The sequence below is a fragment of the Dasypus novemcinctus genome, chromosome X (assembly GCF_030445035.2).
Source record: "Dasypus novemcinctus isolate mDasNov1 chromosome X, mDasNov1.1.hap2, whole genome shotgun sequence".
NCBI classification, from domain to species: Eukaryota; Metazoa; Chordata; class Mammalia; order Cingulata; family Dasypodidae; genus Dasypus; species Dasypus novemcinctus.
Window position 1 is genome coordinate 106,611,350 of NC_080704.1, and position 19,653 is coordinate 106,631,002.

General features: G+C 38.6%; 1 protein-coding gene across 2 annotated transcripts in view; it reads left to right on the plus strand.

Moving 5' to 3' along the window:
• CENPI (centromere protein I) overlaps positions 1 to 19,653 on the plus strand; it is a 104,794-nt gene that overhangs the window by 49,357 nt on the left and 35,784 nt on the right. For both annotated transcript variants that reach the window (XM_004447571.4, XM_012525384.3), the window contains 5 exons: positions 6,000 to 6,094; positions 14,940 to 15,075; positions 16,035 to 16,159; positions 17,358 to 17,406; positions 17,971 to 18,201. In XM_004447571.4, the coding sequence (XP_004447628.2) occupies positions 6,000 to 6,094; positions 14,940 to 15,075; positions 16,035 to 16,159; positions 17,358 to 17,406; positions 17,971 to 18,201 (636 nt within the window). The remainder of the gene's footprint in view (positions 1 to 5,999; positions 6,095 to 14,939; positions 15,076 to 16,034; positions 16,160 to 17,357; positions 17,407 to 17,970; positions 18,202 to 19,653) is intronic.

Below are 19,653 nucleotides of genomic sequence, written 5' to 3' on the forward strand. Positions count from 1 at the left end.
AATCAGAGACACAACAAAGCAGGGAACAGAGGTGGCTCAAGTGATTAGGCACTCCCTCCCACATTGGAGATCCCAGGTTCAGTTCCTGGTGCCTCCTAAAGAAACAAGGAAGATGAATAGACACAGCAAGTGCAAACAGTGGGAGGGTGAGGAGAAATAAATCTTTTTTAAAAAGTACAAGGTAAAGCAGCAAGTGTTAATGTATTATCTACAGCAAGTTATCCAAATAGATCTAGCTATGATAATCGATAAAAGTGGCTATATTAACATATATTCAGTGTAGACGAAAGAGCCTTCTATTGGAAAAAGATGTCATCTAGTACTTTCATAGCTAGTGAGCAGAAGTTGGTGGCATGCTTCCAAGCTTCAAAGGACAGACTGACTCTCTTGTTAGGGGCTAATGCAACTGGTGACTCTAAGTTGAAATCAGTGTTCATTTACCATTCCAAAAATCCTAAGGTCCTTAAGAATTGTGCCATAATGATGGAGGAGGTTGTTGGTGTAGGAGGAGTGGGGTGGGGGGTGAGGGGTATACAGGAACCTCTTATATTTTTATTTTTTAATGTAGCATTTTTTTTGTGATGTATATTTCTTAAAAAAATACAATTTACAAAAATGATGGGGTGGTGGGGTGGGGAGTGAGGTATATGGGAACCTCTTATGTTTTTTACATTTTTTAATGTTTTTTTTAATGTAATGTTTTTTGTGATCTATTAACTTTAATTTAAAAAGTAAAAAAAAAATAGAATTATATTGTCTGTTTTTCCTGTGCTCTAAAATGGAACAACAGAGTCTGGATGACAACACATCTGTTTACAACATGGTTTACTGAATATTTGAAGCCCACTGTTGAGACCTGCTGCTCAGAAGAAAAGATTGCTTTCAAAATATTATTGCTTATTGACAATGCACATAGTTATCCATGAGCTCTGATGGATATATATAATGAGATTGATGCTGTTTTCATGCCTGCTAACATAACATCCATTCTGCAGCCCATGGATCAGGAATTATTTCAACTCGAAAGTCTTATTATTTAAGAAATACATTTTGTAGGGCTATAGCTACCATAGATAGTCGCAAATTCAATTGAAAACCTTCTGAAAAGGAACCCGCATTTTAGATGTCATTAAAGACATTTTTCATTGATGGGAGGAGTTCGAATCAACATTAACAGGAGTTTGGAAGAAGGTGGTTCCAGCCCTCATGGATGACTTTGAGGGGGTCAAGACTGCACTGGAGGAAGTAACTGCAGATGTGGTAAAAATAGTAAGAGAACTAGAATTAGAAATGGAGTCTGAAGATGTGATTGAATTGCTACAATCTCATGATAAAACTTGAATGGGTGAAAAGTTGTTTCTTATGGATGAGCATAAAAAGTTTCTTGAGATGGAATCTAGTGTTGGTGAAGATGCTGTGAACATTGTTAAAAATGACAAAGGATTTAGAATATTACATAAACTTTGTGACAAAGCAGTGACAGGATTTGAGAGGAATGACTCCAATTTTGAAAGAAGTTCTTCTGTGGGAAAAATGCTATCAAATGGCATCACATGCTGCAGAGAACTGTTTCTTGAAAGTAAGAGTCAACTGATGTGGTGAACTTCATTGTTAGCCTCATGTTTTAAGAAATTGCTATAGTTATCACAACCTTTAGCAAAACTACCCTGATCAATCAGCAGCCATCAGTGAGGCAAGACCCTCCACCAGTCAAAAGGCTATGACTTGGGAAGTGGACTTGGCCCAGTGGTTAGGGCGTCCATCTACCACATGGGAGGTCCGTGGTTCAAACCCCAGGCCTCTTTGACGTGTGGAGCTGGCCCATGCGCAGTGCTGATGCACGCAAGGAGTGCCGTGCCACGCAGGGGTGTCCCCCGTGTAGGGGAGCCCCACGCGCAAGGAGTGCACCCATAAGGAGAGCTGCCCAGCATGAAGGAAAGTGCAGCCTGCCCAGGAATGGCGCTGCACAAATGGAGAGCTGACACAAGATACCGCAACAAAAAGAAACACAGATTCCCATGCCGCTGTCAACAACAGAAGCGGACAAAGAAGAAGATGCAGCAAATAGAAACAGACAACCCCGGGCGGGGGGGGTGGGGGGTGAGAGAGAAATAAATAAATCTTTAAAAAACAAACAAACAAAAATAAAAGGCTATGACTTGAAGGCTCAGGTGATGGTTAGCATTTTCTAGCAATAAACCATTTTTAATAAAGGCATGTACATTGTTTATTAGACATAATGCTGTTGCACGCTTAATAGACTACAGTATAGTATAAACATAACTTTTATATCCACTGGGAAACAAAAAAATTTGTATGACTGTCTCTATTGTGAAATTTGCTTATTGTGGTGGTTGGGAACCAAACCTGCAGTATCTCTGAGGTATGCCGGTACTTAGTTTGATTATTGAGGTTTTTATTTTCATGAGCATGCTTAATCATTTCACAAATGTTTATTGAGACCTACTACGTGCTAGGCACCCTTCTTGGCACTGGAAATGCAGTAGTAACTAAAGCAAACAAAACCCCCTGTGTCATTCATATTCGTACTTAATATTTATACTAATAACATTTTTACAACATTATATATTAAAACTAAATTTGTTATTATTTGGGGGTGTTCTCCATAAGGACATCTATGCATTTTAGGATTTTACTACCTCAGTGTGACGTGAGAGCCACTTAGTTACTCCCAAAAGAATGACAATATAAGTAATGTTTTTTTAGTAACTTTTTTATCTTAAATCACTTATGTTGGCCATACTTACAGGAAAAATACATTCTCCTATTTAGTATTTGTCATAATCAAATGACACTGTATTAGTTCCTATCACATTAACTTGCATTGAGGTTTATTTATATCATTTGTAACTTTTACTGCCTGACTAATATCATTCACATGACAATACACATTAATTCTCCCCATCTACATAAGTCTTCATGGACTTCATTTTGCAGTATTTTGTGATTTTCTCCAAATCTTTTAATCATTCAGTGCTATCTGCCTATAAATATTAGATTGAACCATATGAAATTGCCTTTTATGTAGGTCAAAAATGGCTGATGATTGACCATTTCATATAGCTTAAACTAATGGGCATGTATACATTTATACACCCAGGGAGGGAGGGCAAGAGGAGGAAGGAAGGAAAGAAGGAACGGAAATAGACAGTGGGCCAAGGGCTTAACTCTGGGGAATACTCAGTATTTAATTCTCAGGCTAAAAAGGAGGAGATTCTAGGAAGGAAACTTAAAGAACTGTCAAGAGTTATGAAAACCAGGGTAACAATTGTGCCAAGAAACAAAGGGAGTACGGGATATCAGGAAGGAGTCAAAAAATAATGTTGCTAAATGGTGTAGGAAGGTCCAGAAAGATAAAGGCAAAAAAGTTTCTTTTGGAATTGATAATATGGGGATTTTAGTGACCTTTGTGATCAGTTTCAGTGGAGTGTGGGGGTAGAAGCCAGATTGTGTGACTTAAGGTATGAATGAGAAGTGAAGAAGTAAAGGCTATATTGGCTAAAATGAGGAAGAGAGAGAGAGAGAGAGAGAGAGAGAGACAGAGAGAGAGACAGAGAGAGAGCGCTATATAGGTATAATGGGATTTTGAATCAAGGGAAGGATTTTTTTTTTCCTCAAAAAGAGAAACCTGAACATGCTAAGATATAGAGAAGGAACCAGTTGAGAGGGAGAAATTGAAGATAGAGGAAAGATGGGGGATAATTGACAATGCATGATTCCAGAAGAAACATGAAGTAATGGATGGTAAGGGATTGGGGGACACCACTTATCGTCCAAGACTGAGGGCTATGGATAGGTGGATATGTAGATAATTGGAGAAAAGGACAATAAATTAAAATATTTTGTACCTAAAAATGTGAAATTTCTCATACTAGAATGTTATGGAGGATAGAATTGATTAGGGGGCTTCAAAATGTTAAGGCAGCCACTAAGAAAAATGGGAGAGAGAGATTTGATTGAGTACAAGTAAAAGGATTATTGTACTTCATTAAAGGGCCAAGTGAAGTTGGAGACCATAAATTTGGAGTGGTGCCATCCTGTATAGTTTTTCTTCAGGGTTTTGATGGTTGAATGGAGTACAAGGGAGTTGAGAATGATCTCCAGCGTGGTCTACTGTAGATATGGAAGTAAGTCAGGAGCAGGCTGATAAACCTGATGATAGGGGTTAAAAATGAAGGAATCAAGGGATCAAGTGTCTCTGAAGTTGAATAAGAGTAACTAGTGGAAGGATAGGAAGTTATAGTAGTTAAAGAATAATAAAGTAGATTTTGGTGGTGGTTCAATTCGGGTTATGACAAAGTGGAGTATGTGACTGTAAAAATGGGTTACTAGAATGGAGGTGAAATAAAATTTTTCTTCTGTTGAATTATTCTCGTGGGATAGGTTTCCAGAAATGAGATTACTGAATGAAAGAAAAGGATTTTTAAGATTTTATCAGCTTGATACATACTGCTATTCCTTTTTCAAAGGGATGTACAATGCAAGCTCTTAGATAAAGGAGTTACTTATAATAAGAGTCTGGTAGTCATGAAGAAAGAATTGAAATTTGAGATGAGACTCGAGTAGCAGCATAAAGCATTCCCAAATAGATGTGCAAAGACATGATTTAGGGTAGTTATGCTGAGATTGGGAAGAAAATGGATAAGTTCAACGTTTTGTATGAAAAAATTGATAAGACTTTTTGACTTGGTATAAAGCATGAAGGAAAACAAGATAACTTCAAGATTTATAGCTTGGGACTGTAAAGGAACCGGGAATGTTTTGCATGCAGGAAAATAAACCATGATTTTCTGGTTCTCATCAAATGTTTGAATGATCTGTGTGGCTTCAGGAAACAGAGTTAGATATAGGACAATCTTAGAATAGGTAGAGCAGACTCAAAATAGAATACAGAACCTTAGCAGGCAGTATATTTCCTAACAGTGGAATAGGCCAGGTAGAGGTTTAATGGCCTTCTACTGGGGATATTTATGTAGAAAAGATTCACACATAGAGTAGAGCCATGCTTCTCAAACTTTTTTTTTTTAATTAAACTTATGTCCTCTTCTCATAAACATAAAAGTCTCGTGCCTTCCTTTAGTGTGGTGGTGGAGTGAGGGTAGGGTCGGTGAGTGAGGAATTAAGGATTTCTGCTTTTAAAACATAGTATTGTAATATTGAATACCTTTTCAAATGATAAAATTCCCTGGTTGACACCTAAGTAATATTGTTTTAGATAACCCCAATGTTGCTTTCAACTTGAACATATTTCTAACCTGAATGTGACATATCAGTTTCTAACAAATAGTAATTGAGCTGTTCTGTGAAGTAGAAGTGAAGATCCTATCACTGGAACTACTCAAATAGTATGTAGGTCATTATTTATTAAGGATGTTTGTGAAAGTTTTTCTGTATTAGGTTTTGGGATGGTATGGATTACTTTCAAATTTATATATAGGTTTTATCATCATAACTGATTTGGATAAATTTTTATCATGACTATATCTTTTGTATATGAATAAGGCCCTGGGAAATCCAGGCAAGGCCTGAGAAAGGAAGGACTAGAATTGTTTGTTTTCCACAGCCATAGATGAAAAGATAAATTTTATGATTGTCAGGAGATGAGTAGACCTAAAAGAGAGAGGATGGGAAACTTGGATATAGAAACTTCAAAATATCTCTGAGGGAAGATATAAGGGGTTGGCATGCTATACTTAATGATGTTTTATATGTTATAAATGAATGCAATTTTGAGAAACAAAAGTCTCTTCCCAGGCTGATAAGTTGAGGGCAGTCCTGTAGAGGTAAGTTTTGTAGAGAAAATGACAAAATAAACTTGTACTTGCATTAATTTGTCTTTTGGAGACTGACGGTATTGGAGCAGCAGCTGTTGGGTTCTGAATTGAATGGTTTCTTTCATGTCTAAGCTACTGGTTTAGTCTGTTAGTTCTAAACAGTATGAATGATTTTATGAATGGTTTTTTATTTTTCCCCCTCAGTGTAGTGTTCTTCAGAGTCTGAAAGAGCTACTACAGAATTGGCTGTTGTGGCTTTCTGTGGACATCCCCGTGAAACCTGTGATTAACAGTCCTCTGTGAGTCATCTTACAACCCTCCACAAGAAATGATTTGTACAAAAGTATTTTCATATGGAATTTAATAGTGTGGCATGAGACCTAATTGTTTCATATAAATGCTAAGTAGTACTTTTCTAGAAGATATTTTTGTTATTGTTACATTTCATTTTTCCTCACAATCCTGGGAGGAAAGTTACTTCTCTTAGTTCTCATTCTTTAAATCAGAATGCAAACCCCTTTGCCTTAACTTGCAAGAGTTAATATAGCAAAACATTGGAGAGCTGAGGTTAGAACTCACAACTTTGACTTCCAGTTTTGATGATGGCTAGAAAAATCTCTAAGGTAATTTTCTGTACAGTTTTGATTTTTAATTTCCTCTGATGTATTTTGGTTATATGCATTATATTTATTTTTACTTTGGAGTATAAAGAAAGACATCAAATTTCTATTGTATTGATTATTTTTAAATGTGTGCTTTACTCTCAAAGTGAAAGGGAGCAGATGTAGCTCAAGCAGTTGAGCACCTGCTTCCCACATTCAAGGCCCAGGGTTTGATCCCTGGCACCTCCTAAGAACAAAATAAACAACAAACAAAAAAACCAACTCAGGGGAGCCAATGTAGCTCAGTAATTGAGCACCGGCTTCCCACATAGGAGATCCCAGGTTCAATTCCTGGCCCCAGTATATCAAAAAAAAAAAAAAAGGGAAAGTAAAAGACTGAATGTCAAGGAACTGCATAACCAGGTTGTTTGACTATACCTAAAATCTTTGGCTTCTTTATTCAGTTGTCAGCCACATTATTGGCATTTAAATTTTTAACTTTGTTATAGAAAATTACTAACATAATCAAAAGTTGAGAGAATGCCCCCGTCATCCAGCTTCAATAGTTATCAATTCATGGCTAATCTTCTTTCATCTATAAGACAGCATCTTCTTTCTCCTTCCTACTGGATTTTTTAAAAAACTTTATTTCAACTTCAAAAAAATAACAGACAAAAGGCAGCTTAACAAATTATGGAAACATTACTTTAGAAAAATTCCTTCCAGTCATTCAGCTGTTTCTCCATTGTTCCTACTGGATTATTTTAAAGCAAAACCTAGATATCATTTCAAGTGATTGATGTGGAGACGGTGGCCATGGAAGTTGCTGAGAACAGGGAGAGGGAGGAAGAGGTGTGATATGGGGCATTTTTGGGACATGGAGTTGTCCTGAACGATATTGCAGGGACAGATGCAGGACATTGTTTATCCTGTCATAACCCACTGGATGGACTTGGGGAGAGTGTGAACTACTATGTAAACTATGGTCTGTATGGTGTGGCAGTGCTCCAGAGTGTATTCAACAAATGCAATGAATGTGCCTTACTGATGAAAAGGGATGTTGATGTTGGAGGAGTGGGGGGTGGGGGTGGGGGATGGGGAGTGGGGTATATGGGAACCTCTTTTTTTTTTTAAAAGATTTATTTTATTTATTTCTCTCCCCTTCCCCCGCTCCCCCAGTTGTCTGTTTTCTGTCTCCATTTGCTGCTTGTTCTTGTTTTTGTCCACTTCTGTTGTCAGCGGCACGGGAATCTGTGTTTCTTTTTTTTTTTTTTTTTTTTTTTCCTTTCTTTTTTTTTATTTTATTTTTTATTGACTTTGTAATAATATTACATAAAAATATATATGTGAGGTCCCATTCAACCCCAACCCCCCACCCCCCCTCTCCCTCCCCAACAACACTCGTTCCCATCATCATGACACATCCATTGGATTTGGTAAGTACATCTTTGGGCACCTCTGCACCTCATAGACAATGGTCCACATCATGGCCCATACTCTCCTCCATTCCATCCAGTGGGCCCTGTGAGGATCCATGATGTCCGGTGATTACCCCCGAGGCGCCATCCAGGGCAGCTCCACGTCCCAAATACGCCCCCACCTCTCATCTCTTCCTGCCCTTCCCCATACCCATCGTCCACCATGTCCACTTTTCCCAATCCAATGCCACCTCTTCTATGTGGACATTGGATTGGTTGTGTCCATTGCACCTCTATGTCAAGAGGAGGCTCAGATTCCACATGGATGCTGGCTGCCATCCTCCCATTTTCAGTTGTAATCACTCTAGGCTCCATGGTGTGGTGATTGTCCTTCTTCAACTCCATCTTAGCTGAGTGTGGTAAGTCCAATAAATCAGATTGTAGGTGCTGGAGTCTGTTGAGGCTCAGGACCTGGCTATCACATTATCAGTCCAGAGATTCAAATCCCCTAACTATATCTTAAACCCCAACGTTAACTGCACCTCCAGGCGCGGCACCATTCCTGGGCAGGCTGAACTTTCTTTCGCACTGGGTGGCTCTCCTTACAGGGCGCACTCCTTGCACGTGGGGTTCCTCTACGCGGCGGGGCACCGCTGCGCGTCAGCACTGCTCATGGGCCAGCTCCACACGGGTCAAGGAAGCCTGGGGTTTGAACTGCGGACCTCCCATGTGGTAGACGGACGCCCTATCCACTGGGCCAAGTCCGCTTTCCTTATGTTTTTTAACATAATGTTTTTTGTGATCTATTTATATTTTTTTTAAAAGACAATTAAAAAAGCTAAAAAAAGAAATGATACCATTATGACACCTAAAAGATTAATAACTCTTAGTATCTTCAAATATTTAATCAGTGTTCAAATGCCCTGTGTTATCAGCCACACTCTTTTTTTTTAAAGAGATATTTTTTATTTATTTCTCTCCCCCCACCTCAGTTGTCTACTCTCTGTGTCCATTTGTTGTGTGTTTTTCTTTTTTTTTTTAAGATTTATTTATTTATTTATTTCTCTCCCCTCCCCGCCCGGTTGTCTGTTCTCTGTGTCTATTTACTGCGTCTTGTTTCTTTGTCCGCTTCTGTTGGTGTCAGCAGCACAGGAATCTGTGTCTCTTTTTGTTGTGTCATCTTGTCATCTTGTTGTGTCAGCTGTCTATGTGGGTGGTGCCATTCTTAGGCAGGCTGCACTTTCTTTCGCACTAGGCGGCTCTCCTTACGGGGCGCTCTCCTTGCGCGTGGGGCTCCCCTACGTGGGGGACACCCCTGCGTGGCACGGCACTCCTTGCGCGCATCAGCACTGCACATGGGCCAGCTCCACACGGGTGAAGGAGGCCCGATATTTGAACCGCGGACCTCCTATGTGGTAGACAGATGCCCTAACCCTGGGCCAAGTCTATTTCCCCTGTTGTGTATTTTTCTGTATCTGCTTGTATTCTTGTCAGCAGCACCAAGAATCTGTGTATCTTTTTGTTGCGTCATCTTGCTGCATCAGCTCTCCGTGTGTGCTGTGCCTCTCCTGGGCAGGCTGCACGTTTTTAAGCACGGGGCGGCTCTCCTTATGGGGCACACTCCTTGCACGTGGGGCTCCCCTACACGGGGGACACCCCTGTGTGGCACAGTACTCCTTGCGCATGACAGCACTGCACATGGGCCAGCTCACCACATGGGTCAGGAGGCCCTAGGTTTTGAACCCTGAACTTCCAATGTGGTAGGCGGATGCTCTATCAGTTCAGCCAAATCCGCTTCCCAGCCACATTTTTAATTACTTAATAATTGTAAGATAAAGATCACTTAGCTTCTGTTGCAAATAGCTGTTGGTTAGGTATGGTAAAGTATTAGCTCAGACTGGTTTTTCCATGTTTTCTCATCCCTGTATTGATTTTGGACTTTTGTAGGAAAATGAAAAATAATGGCTTCTCCAGGGTAACCTGGAACATTTTCCATATATCTCTGATCAATTCTAGAAGGAAATGGAGAATTACTGGATGGTGAATGAATCTTGTAAAGCCGTAATTCTCACAGTGAGGTTCCTAGGCCAGCAGTGTCAGTATCATCTGAGAACTTGTTAAAAATGCAAATTCTCAGGCTTTAGCCCACAACAACTGAATTAAACTCTGGAGGTGGAGCCCAGTAAGCTGTGTTTTACAAATGCTTCACATAATTATGATGTAAGCTAAAGTATGAGAACCACTATAGTAAAGAAATTCTACTTAAATCTTAACCTCTTTCACCTAAATTCTGTTAAGAATGGTGTTTGCAATCTGCAGTCTTCAACCAACTTGCAAGTCAAGTCTAAGGCACCCCTGAAGTAGATGAGTTAAAATTTCTATATTTTCCTTCCAAAAATCCCAGGATCCTTCTTTTATTAATGTCATAAATTTGTGTGTGTGTGTGTGGGGGGGGAACGGGGCATTTAAAAGGAAATTCTGCTTTCTAAAATTCTTCAAATAAATGGGCAAAAGTATAGATAACTTTTTAATAGTAATAATACTTGCATTATATAATATAGCTAGCTCTTAAGCTCTCAATAATTCCTTCTATTTTGGAAGTATGATTATAATGGCATATCTTTGGCAGTGGTGCTCCAGGAGTCAATTTTGGATGTCACAGTGACTGGGAAGAGTGTGCTACCGTCATTTATTAGGTGGGTGCCATGGATGCTAAATGTGCTGCTGTTTGAGTGGGGTGTGGGAAATAGTCCTGTACAGTGAATTGTTTCATGCCAATAGCATTCTGTGGAGAAACACTTCAAAAGGGGCTGTTCTGAGGAAATCACCATTGCTTCAAATAATGACATATATATTTGCTAAGTGTTCCCAAAAATCATAGTTAAATTATAATTTTGCAAATAGCCAGCTGACTATATAGGTGTCTCCACCTGTTTGAATAGTCTGCTTCTTTCCTGCTTGCTGAGGCACTGAACCATCATGTTGGTAGTAGGTAGTGATATTCATCATTATCTCTAAAGCTCTAAAAGCATATAGTATTCCTTTTTCCTTGTCCGTAACTACTGGTGGCTACCTAGATAGGAGGGTAAAGCTATGAAATCACATCTGTTAGTCTTTGATTGAAGGGGGAGGACAGGGGTGATAAGCAGATGATTGAACCAATTATATTGGCATCTGGTTTAAAGAGGCTCAGTTCATTGATTTTGGAAGGAGATAAAATATCTGGATCTGGCTTTTACTAGAAAAATGACAGATGCCAAAAAAAGATTTTTTCTAAAAATTTTACTGTCAGTTTTAGGATTGAATTCAGTTCCTCTCAAATTAGAGTGAAAATATGTATTTTTAACAGCACTTTAGCTTAGGAATTCAGGCATAGCTGGGTTTTAATTTGTATTGCAATGCTACTGATAGCATAGGAAACAATTCCCAAATCATTTTAATGTCTGTCTTTTTTTTTTAAAGATTTATTTATTTTTATTTATTTAATCCCCCCCCCCCCCCCGTTGTCTGTTCTCTGTGTCTATTTGCTGCGTCTTGTTTCTTTGTCCACTTCTATTGTCGTCAGCCGCACGGGAAGTGTGGGCGGCGCCATTCCTGGGCAGGCTGCACTTTCTTCCATGCTGGGCGGCTCTCCTTACGGGGTGCACTCCTTATGCGTGGGGCTCCCCTACGCGGGGGACACCCCTGCTTGGCTCAGCACTCCTTGCGCACATCAGCACTGTGCATGGGCCAGCTCCACGTGGGTCAAGGAGGCCCGGGGTTTGAACCGCGGACCTCCCATGTGGTAGACGGATGCCCTACCCACTGGGCCAAGTCCGTTTCCCTTTAATGTCTGTCTTTTTGAACTACTGTGGTTTCATTTGGATTAATTGGTTCTCTTTTTTTAAAGTTGTTTTTATAATTTTGTCCCTTATCAGATTTTATTCTGATTTTTTCATATCACCTTGTCATGAGCTCTTTTTTACATTAATTTTTTTTCTTTCTTTCTTTTTTTTTTTTAAGTACTGGGGGCCAGGGATTGAACCCAGGACTTCATATGTGGGAAGCCGGTGCTCAACCACTGAGCCACATCAACTTCCCTGTTTTCATTTGTTTGCTTGTTGCTTGTTCCACACCTACCCCCTGAAGGCACAGGATACAGAATCTGGGATCTCCCACGTGGGAGATGGGCACTCAACCACTCGAGCCACATCTGCTTCCTGCCTTAACTTTTTTTAAACAGTTTTATTCGCACACCATACAGTCCATCCAAAATGTTTAAATAGTGGTTTTCAGTACAATCACAATGTTACACGTTCATTACCACAATCAATTTTAGAACATTTTCATTAGTCTAAAAGGAAAAATCCCCTACTCTCTTTACTCTCCTATTATTGTTCTTTAGCACTGGTGTAGTACCTTTGTTACAGTTAATAAAAAGAAAAATATTACTTAACTTTAGTTGATAATTTGCATTAGTTGTACTTTTCCTATATAACACCCTATTATTAACACATTGTAATAGTGACGTACATTTGCTATAGTTCATAAAAGAACATTCTTATATTTGTACTCTTATCGACTGTCGTCATCCACAATAGTGTTCGACTATGTTATACAGTCCCAACTTTCATCCTCTAGCTTTCCTTCTATTGACATATACAACCCTAAACTTCCCCTTTCAACCACAATCATACCCATAAATCAGTTTTGTTAATTCGACTCACAATAAAGTGCTATTATCACCTCTATCCTTTTCCAAACATTTTATTAATAATTCTGCACACATTAAGCATTAGCTCCCCATTCTCTACCCTCATTCTATCTCCTGTTAACATATACTCTAGATTTAACTCCATGAGTTTACTCATTAGTTAGCTCATATTAATGAGACCATACAATATTTTTCCTTTTGTGTCTGACTTGTTTCACTTAGCATAATGTCCACATGATTCATGCATGTTGTCATATCCATCAGGACTTTATTTCTTCTTACAGTTGAATAATATTCCATCATATGTATATGCCACATTTTGTTTATCCGGTTTCGGTTGATGGACAGTTGGGTTGTTTCCATCTTTTAGCAGTTGTAAATAATGCTGCTATGAACATTGGTGTGCTCCCCTCCCATTTTCTGGTGATTTTTATGTATCTGTCCCTCAAGGGTTTCCAGGGTTCAATGCTTATCAATTACTAATACTCTAAATAGCTAGTTCCTGGACATTGGTAACATTAATGTCTGTTTGGAGCTTAATCCTTTCTTTCTCTGGTATTTACATGTAGAATCTGGTTGCTGAGTCTATTCTATAAATGGTTCCCTAGAGGGCTAAGTGTAGTTTTTGTTTTTTGTTTGTTTTTGTTTTGAGGTACCAGGGCCGGGGATTGAACCCCAGACCTTGTATGTGGGAAGCCGGTGTTCAACCATTGAGCCACATCAGTTCCCCTGAGTTGGCTCCTTTGTCTGTTTGCTTGATGTTTGTGCTTTTGTTTTTTTTCCCCCTTCACTCAAAGTTTTTAATGAAAGAGCTTAGCAGGCAGAGCGCATCTGAGAGGACAGTAGCACTGAGAGGGGGAAGACAGTGGTTTTTTTAATAGTGTTTTTTTTTATTATCTTTTTTTAAAGATACATACATCACACAAAATGTTACCTTAAAAATATAAGAGGTTCCCATATACCCCACTCCCCATATCCCCCACTCCTCCCACATCGGCAACTTTTACATTAATGTGTACATTCATTGTATTTGATGAATACATTTTGGAGCCCTGCTACACAGCATGGATTATAGTTTACATTGTAGTTTACACTCTCCCAGTCCATTCAGTGGGTTATGGCAGGGTACATAATGTCCAGCATCTGTCCCAGCAATATCAGTGAGGACAATTCCAAGTCCTGAAAATGCCCCAATATCATACCTCTTTTTCCCTCTCCCTGCCTTCAGCAACAACTGTGGCCACTGTCTCCACATCAATGATATAATTTCTTCCATTGCTAGAATGACAATAATTCTATAGTAGAATACCAATAAGTCCGCTCTAATCCATATTTTATTCCTCCATCCTGAGGCCCCTGGGATGGCGATGCCCATACCACCTCTAAATTGAGAGGGAATTTAGCTCCCACATGGTTGATGGATGTGATTCTCATGCTTATAGTTCTAGACTCTCTCGGTTCCTTGGTGTGGTAGTTGACCATCCGCACATCCTTGTTGGCTAACCTGGGTAGGTCCAATGAACCGGAGAGTAGGTGTTTCAACTCTGCTGAGGCTCAGGGCCCAGGTGACACATGGACAGTCCAGAGATTCAAGTCTCCTGAGTATACACCAACCCCAGCACCAACCACAGGTTCAGTAAAAGTGACAGAAGAGGCATGGGTAGAGAAGTCACATCTGAGTCCAACTCCATCATACTCAGGAGCACAAATTTCGAAGTAGGGCCCACTGTCAAGGCATTGAACTCCAGAGCCATCTGCCATGACTGTAGGACCTGGGTGGCTCTAGTGCGCAGGAGCACTACCTGGGGTTGTATCCACGTTGGCTGTCTCTGAGATCCTGCTGAGATGTGTGTAAGCGTAACCCCTTTGCTGACCTCCTGACTCATTTTGAAGTCTCTTATCCATATAAACTCACCATTTCCCCCTTTTATTCAAGGTCTTTTTCTAGTTGCATCATCAACTGGTGCTTGGTAGTAATCCCTTGGTGCCAGGGAAGTTCATCCCTGGGAGTCATGTCCCACCCTGGGGGGAATGTAATGCATTTATATGCTGAGTTTGGCTTAGAGAATGGCCACATTTGAACAACATGGAGGCTCTCAGGAGGTAAGTCTTAAGCACTTGCAGCTTTAGGCCTAGCTGAAATTTCAAGCACACAGGCTTGTTGTTTGTGTTTTTGTTTTTAGGGGGCACCGGGGATTGAATCCGGGACCTCCCATGTGGGAATTGGGCACTCAACTGCTTGAGGCTCATCTGCTCCCTAAATTTAGTTTTAAGCTTAATCACTGTGGCTTTACCAAAAAAAAAAAATTTATATTGGAGGAATTTTCTGAAATGCCTGTCAACTTTTTTGCTACATGTTATCCAGATTTAGCTTGGAAATTTTGAGTACTTTTGCTAATATGAATGGGAATGTCATGGTGTCTTATTACAGAGAGACAACTTTAGGTGGATCCATGAACTCCGTGTCCAAACTGATTCAGTATGTAGGTTGGTTGTCCACTACTGCAATGCGTTTGGAGAACAACAGTACTTTCTTGCTGCACTTTATTTTGGATTTCTATGAGAAGGTAATATATATCACATTTTCCCTGTTTAGATTTTTGTAATGGCTATTCATTTTAAGTGGCTTGTGATTTAAATTTTATGTACAACCATTAAATTGGGCTATGACCTTATTAGCATAGTTAGAATAAGCTACACCTTTTGAAGTTAATTATTCTATTCTTGCCTATACAACAGTCTTTCATAAATCAAAATAGGAAAGCATATGCTTCTTTTCTAGTCCAGGTATCAATTTAATAGGCATTCACCTGTAGTGATGCAGCCCTAAACAGAAGTTTGTTTCTGGCACCACTTTTTGCTCATCGTTTTCCAATCCCAAGCCTTGGTAAAAATAAAAAATACCTTCTTGTTTCTTTAGATTTCCACTCCAATCTTTCAGCTGCCTTATTTCTCCCAGTACCTAATACTTTTATGATTCTGGTCCTCTTCTGTTTGTCTTAGGTATTTGACCAAGACAGAGCTATTATCCAGAAAGTGCCCACTAATTTAAATTTTCCTGGTTTCCTCCTTTCACTAGTACCTCATTGTCTAGTGTTGTATTTGCTTTGAAGAACATTCCTTTCTTTTCTAGGTTGACTACTATGTAATATAAATAAGTGTTTATGGGACTTAAGGAAAGACTAACACTCCTTTCCTTTATCCTGTTTCCCTATCCCCTCCCCCAACTCTAAGCTCCTGCCCCAGAAAGAAACATTAAGGAGTTGCAGAATGATCTTCTAGAAATAATGCTATATCATAAAAGTTGATATATGGTGAAGTATATTTTTAAGCAGGCTTGATGCTATCTATTCTATTTATGAATTGGGCAGTCTCTTAACCTATGTTATATTATTGTTTATCGTACACTGATGATTCTTTGGGTAAACTTGGTTGAGGGGTTCTGGGGAATAATATATATATATATTTATACACACACACACACACACTCTCACACATGCACTGATATTATTATTCTTCTCCAAAGGTATGTGACATATATATAAACTATAACCTTCCATTAGTGGTGTTGTTTCCTCCGGGGATCTTCTATCCAGCACTCCTCAGCCTGGATTCGAGTATCCTGAACCAGATCTGTTATATTATGCACAGGTACAAAGCCTTTTTGCTATTTTTATGAATTAGTACATGATAATTCATCTTAATTTTTCAACTGTAATTCAATAAAAATTCCTGTTTCCTCCCAGAGCCTATATGAAAATAGGAAAGATGCCTTTCTTTTATTTATTTATTTTATTTTTTCTTTTTTTTTAAGATGCCTTTCTTTTAAGCATGACCTTCCACTATGAGGTTATGATAGTTGTGTCATTTTTTAAATGTCATTGTGAGCAATTTGGAATAAAAAAAATCATAGTTAGGATCTTTTGCCCTAGGGTACTGCTGCACTCAACATTGTGAATTCTAATAGCTGTGCCTCATAAAAAGTTAGTCATTTGCTAACAACTGGTTTAGGTATATGTAGCTTCTTTAGTAAAAAGAACAATTTCTGGGAGATAAGGGAGTTACTGCCAATTATATGAAACTGTCAGCAGTTCATATAACTGTCTGGTCCCCTCTGATTCTTTCACTTATGGACTAAAATTACTCTTTTCAGAAATAATATTATGTATCTTAAAAAACTGTCTAAAACTGTAGATCCTTTTTGCATAATTTGTATGGCAATCTCAAGGTTAAAATATTTTAAAACCAGCTATAGTTACCATTCAAAGAAAAAATTGCAATTCTAAATTTCCCATTAATTCTTTCTGCTACACCATTTTTCTCACATTAAGAAAAGATAGTCTGTATTAGCAACAGACTGCTTTTGATTCCCTATTAATTTTGAGATTACGTTTTTATTTTGATTGTACTGACATATATACAACACAAAATTTCCTGTATTAGCCACTTTCATGTATATAATTCATTATTAATTACATTCCCAATATTGTGCTACCAACATCACCATCCATTACCAAAACTTTTTTCATCAACTCTATACCCAATAAGCAATAATTTTTAATAGTGAAGCATTAAAGGCATTTCCATCATTGTTTTTCCTCTTGTAAAGTGGTATAATTTACATACAGGTAGTACATGTCTTAAATATACAACTCAATATTGAGCCTCTTTTCAGTTTTTATTCCTTCAGAGGAGAATGTTCCACAAAGGATAAAACTGTAAGGAGACAACTGGCATTTTATGTATCTACACATGTGTGTATATTTCCATTTAAAATGTACACTTTTGTTTATGTTTAGCTTTCAAAGGCATTTGACAAAAGTTTTTTTCTACTTGTTCTTCCTATTAGGTATCATAAAAATTTGACTGCTGCAAAGAAAAATGATTTAGTACAAAAGGTATGGATGATAAATCTCTGTGTTAAATCACTGGCCTAATTTGCCAGGTTGCTAAGAAAAATATCACACAGTGGGTTTGCTTAAACAATAGGAGTTTATTGTCTCATGGTTTTAGAGGCTAGAAAGTTTGCTTCCTCCCAGGTTCAGTAGCATTCTGGTGCTGGCTTTCTGCAGTCCTTGGGGATCCTTAGCTTGCATCTCTGCGCCATGCCCCATAGCAATGTCCTCTCCTTTTTCTTCCTAGTTTGCATTGACTTCGTGATTCTGGCTCCTCCCTGTGGCTTTCTCTTTATAAAGCCTCTAGTAATTTGGATTAAGATCTACCCTCATTCAGTTGGGCCACACCTTAGTTAAAAATAGTATCTTCATGTGGATTTATTTAGAGTGGGTTCACACCCATAGGAATGCAGATAAAGAGTAAGAACATGATTTTTTTCTGGGGTGCATAACTCAATCTACCACAATCACTATTGTTTAAAAATTGACTATGGATATATATGATGTGTTGAGGATAAGAAGGGAAAGGAGAGTAGAAGATTGTGACTTTTTTTTCTTTTCCAATAGGCAAAATCAGAGTTCAATTTCAACAGCAAGACCTATCAAGAATTTAACCACTATTTGACAACCATGGTTGGTTGCCTATGGACATCCAAACCTTTCCAGAAAGGTCTCTACCATGAAGGAATACATATTGACCCTGAAATGCTAGAAAAAGCTGGAATAGCAGAATATAAAAGCAGTTTAAATCTAGTCCATCATCCTGCTCTATTGAGTTATGCTGTTTCCTTTCTGCAGGTAAGGGTATAGAAAGAATTTATTTTATTTTATATAGGAATACCATGATGTCAAAAATAGGAAATGCCATAAATTTAGTGTGTTTGAATTACCTAGTAGTTCTTTTTTTTTTGAGTACCAACTAAATTTTGGGCATTGTGCTAGGGATTCAAAGTTAACTAATTCTCTACGATCCCAGAGAGCATGGGCTTGCAGAAGAGACAGACTTAAAAATAAATTGCTACAATATAGTGTGGTGAAGAGAAAAAATGGTCAGTCATGGGAAAAATGGGAGAGTGATTAATTCAGTTCTGCTTGGGTGGAGGTGGTGCCAGACAAGGAAAGGCTTCAGAGAAATAGAAGCACTCATAAAATCCTTATAGACAAAATGGAAAATTAATTAGATTCTTAGCCAAAGAATGCTGATTTAGTGAATTGATGTCAATATTGGTATGTGTGTATGTGTGTGGGGTTCATAGTACTTTATTCTCAGCCAGTTGTTTCTAGCATTAGTGACTTGGTGAGGAAGAACTTGAATATTGGGAGTATCAAATGTGTAGATGACACAGCAGGGTGGGATTACCAGTACATTGATAGAAGTCAGATTCAGAATTCTTTTAAAGTGCTGAAACATTGAAAAATGTAACAAGATGGGGAAAAAAGCTGTACATAGGGGAAATATTCATTTAATCCTCGTTTAATATATGTATACAACAAACCGCACACTGTGGTAAACAAGACAAATCTGGTGTTGCCTGCACAGAACTATAGTCTAGTTGGGGAGGCAGTCATTAAACAGATGTCTAAGCATAAAGTATGAAGAGCAATGTAATGGGGAAAGTACAGAGGACAGTGAAAAAATATGCAGGGAATGTTAACCCAATTCAGGCTTCACGGAAGTGATGCTAATGAGTGTTTTGAAGGATGAATATGAGCTTGCCAAGACAGGAGCAGTATTTGAACAAAGGTTCAAAGGCATAGAGTAAAGATAGGTTAGAGCAGGGGTCCGCAAACTTTTTCTGCAGAAGGCCAGATGATAAATATGTTAGGTTCTGCAGACCAGGTTGTCTCTGTCAAGACTACTCAGCTTTGCCGTTGTAACGTGAAAGCAACCATAGACAACAATTAAACAAATGGGCATGGCTGGGTGCCATTTCATGGACATTCATGCCATTTCATGTGCCATTTCATGACTGTGCCATTTCATAATCTGTAACAAATGTTCGGAAACAATGCAAAGTATTGGTGGAAGGGTGATGTATGGGAATTCTGCACATTATGCATGATTGTTTTGTAAGGTCACAATTTCTTTAGTAAAAAAAATAAATAAGAAACTTTATTTACTAAGTCAAGTGTTTAGCTGTATTTGGGCCATGGGCTGTGATTTGCTGACCCCTGTGTTAGAGCATGCCATGTTTGAGGAACTTAAAGTAGATTTGTAGGATCAGAGTAGTGATTCTACCCTGTCTCATA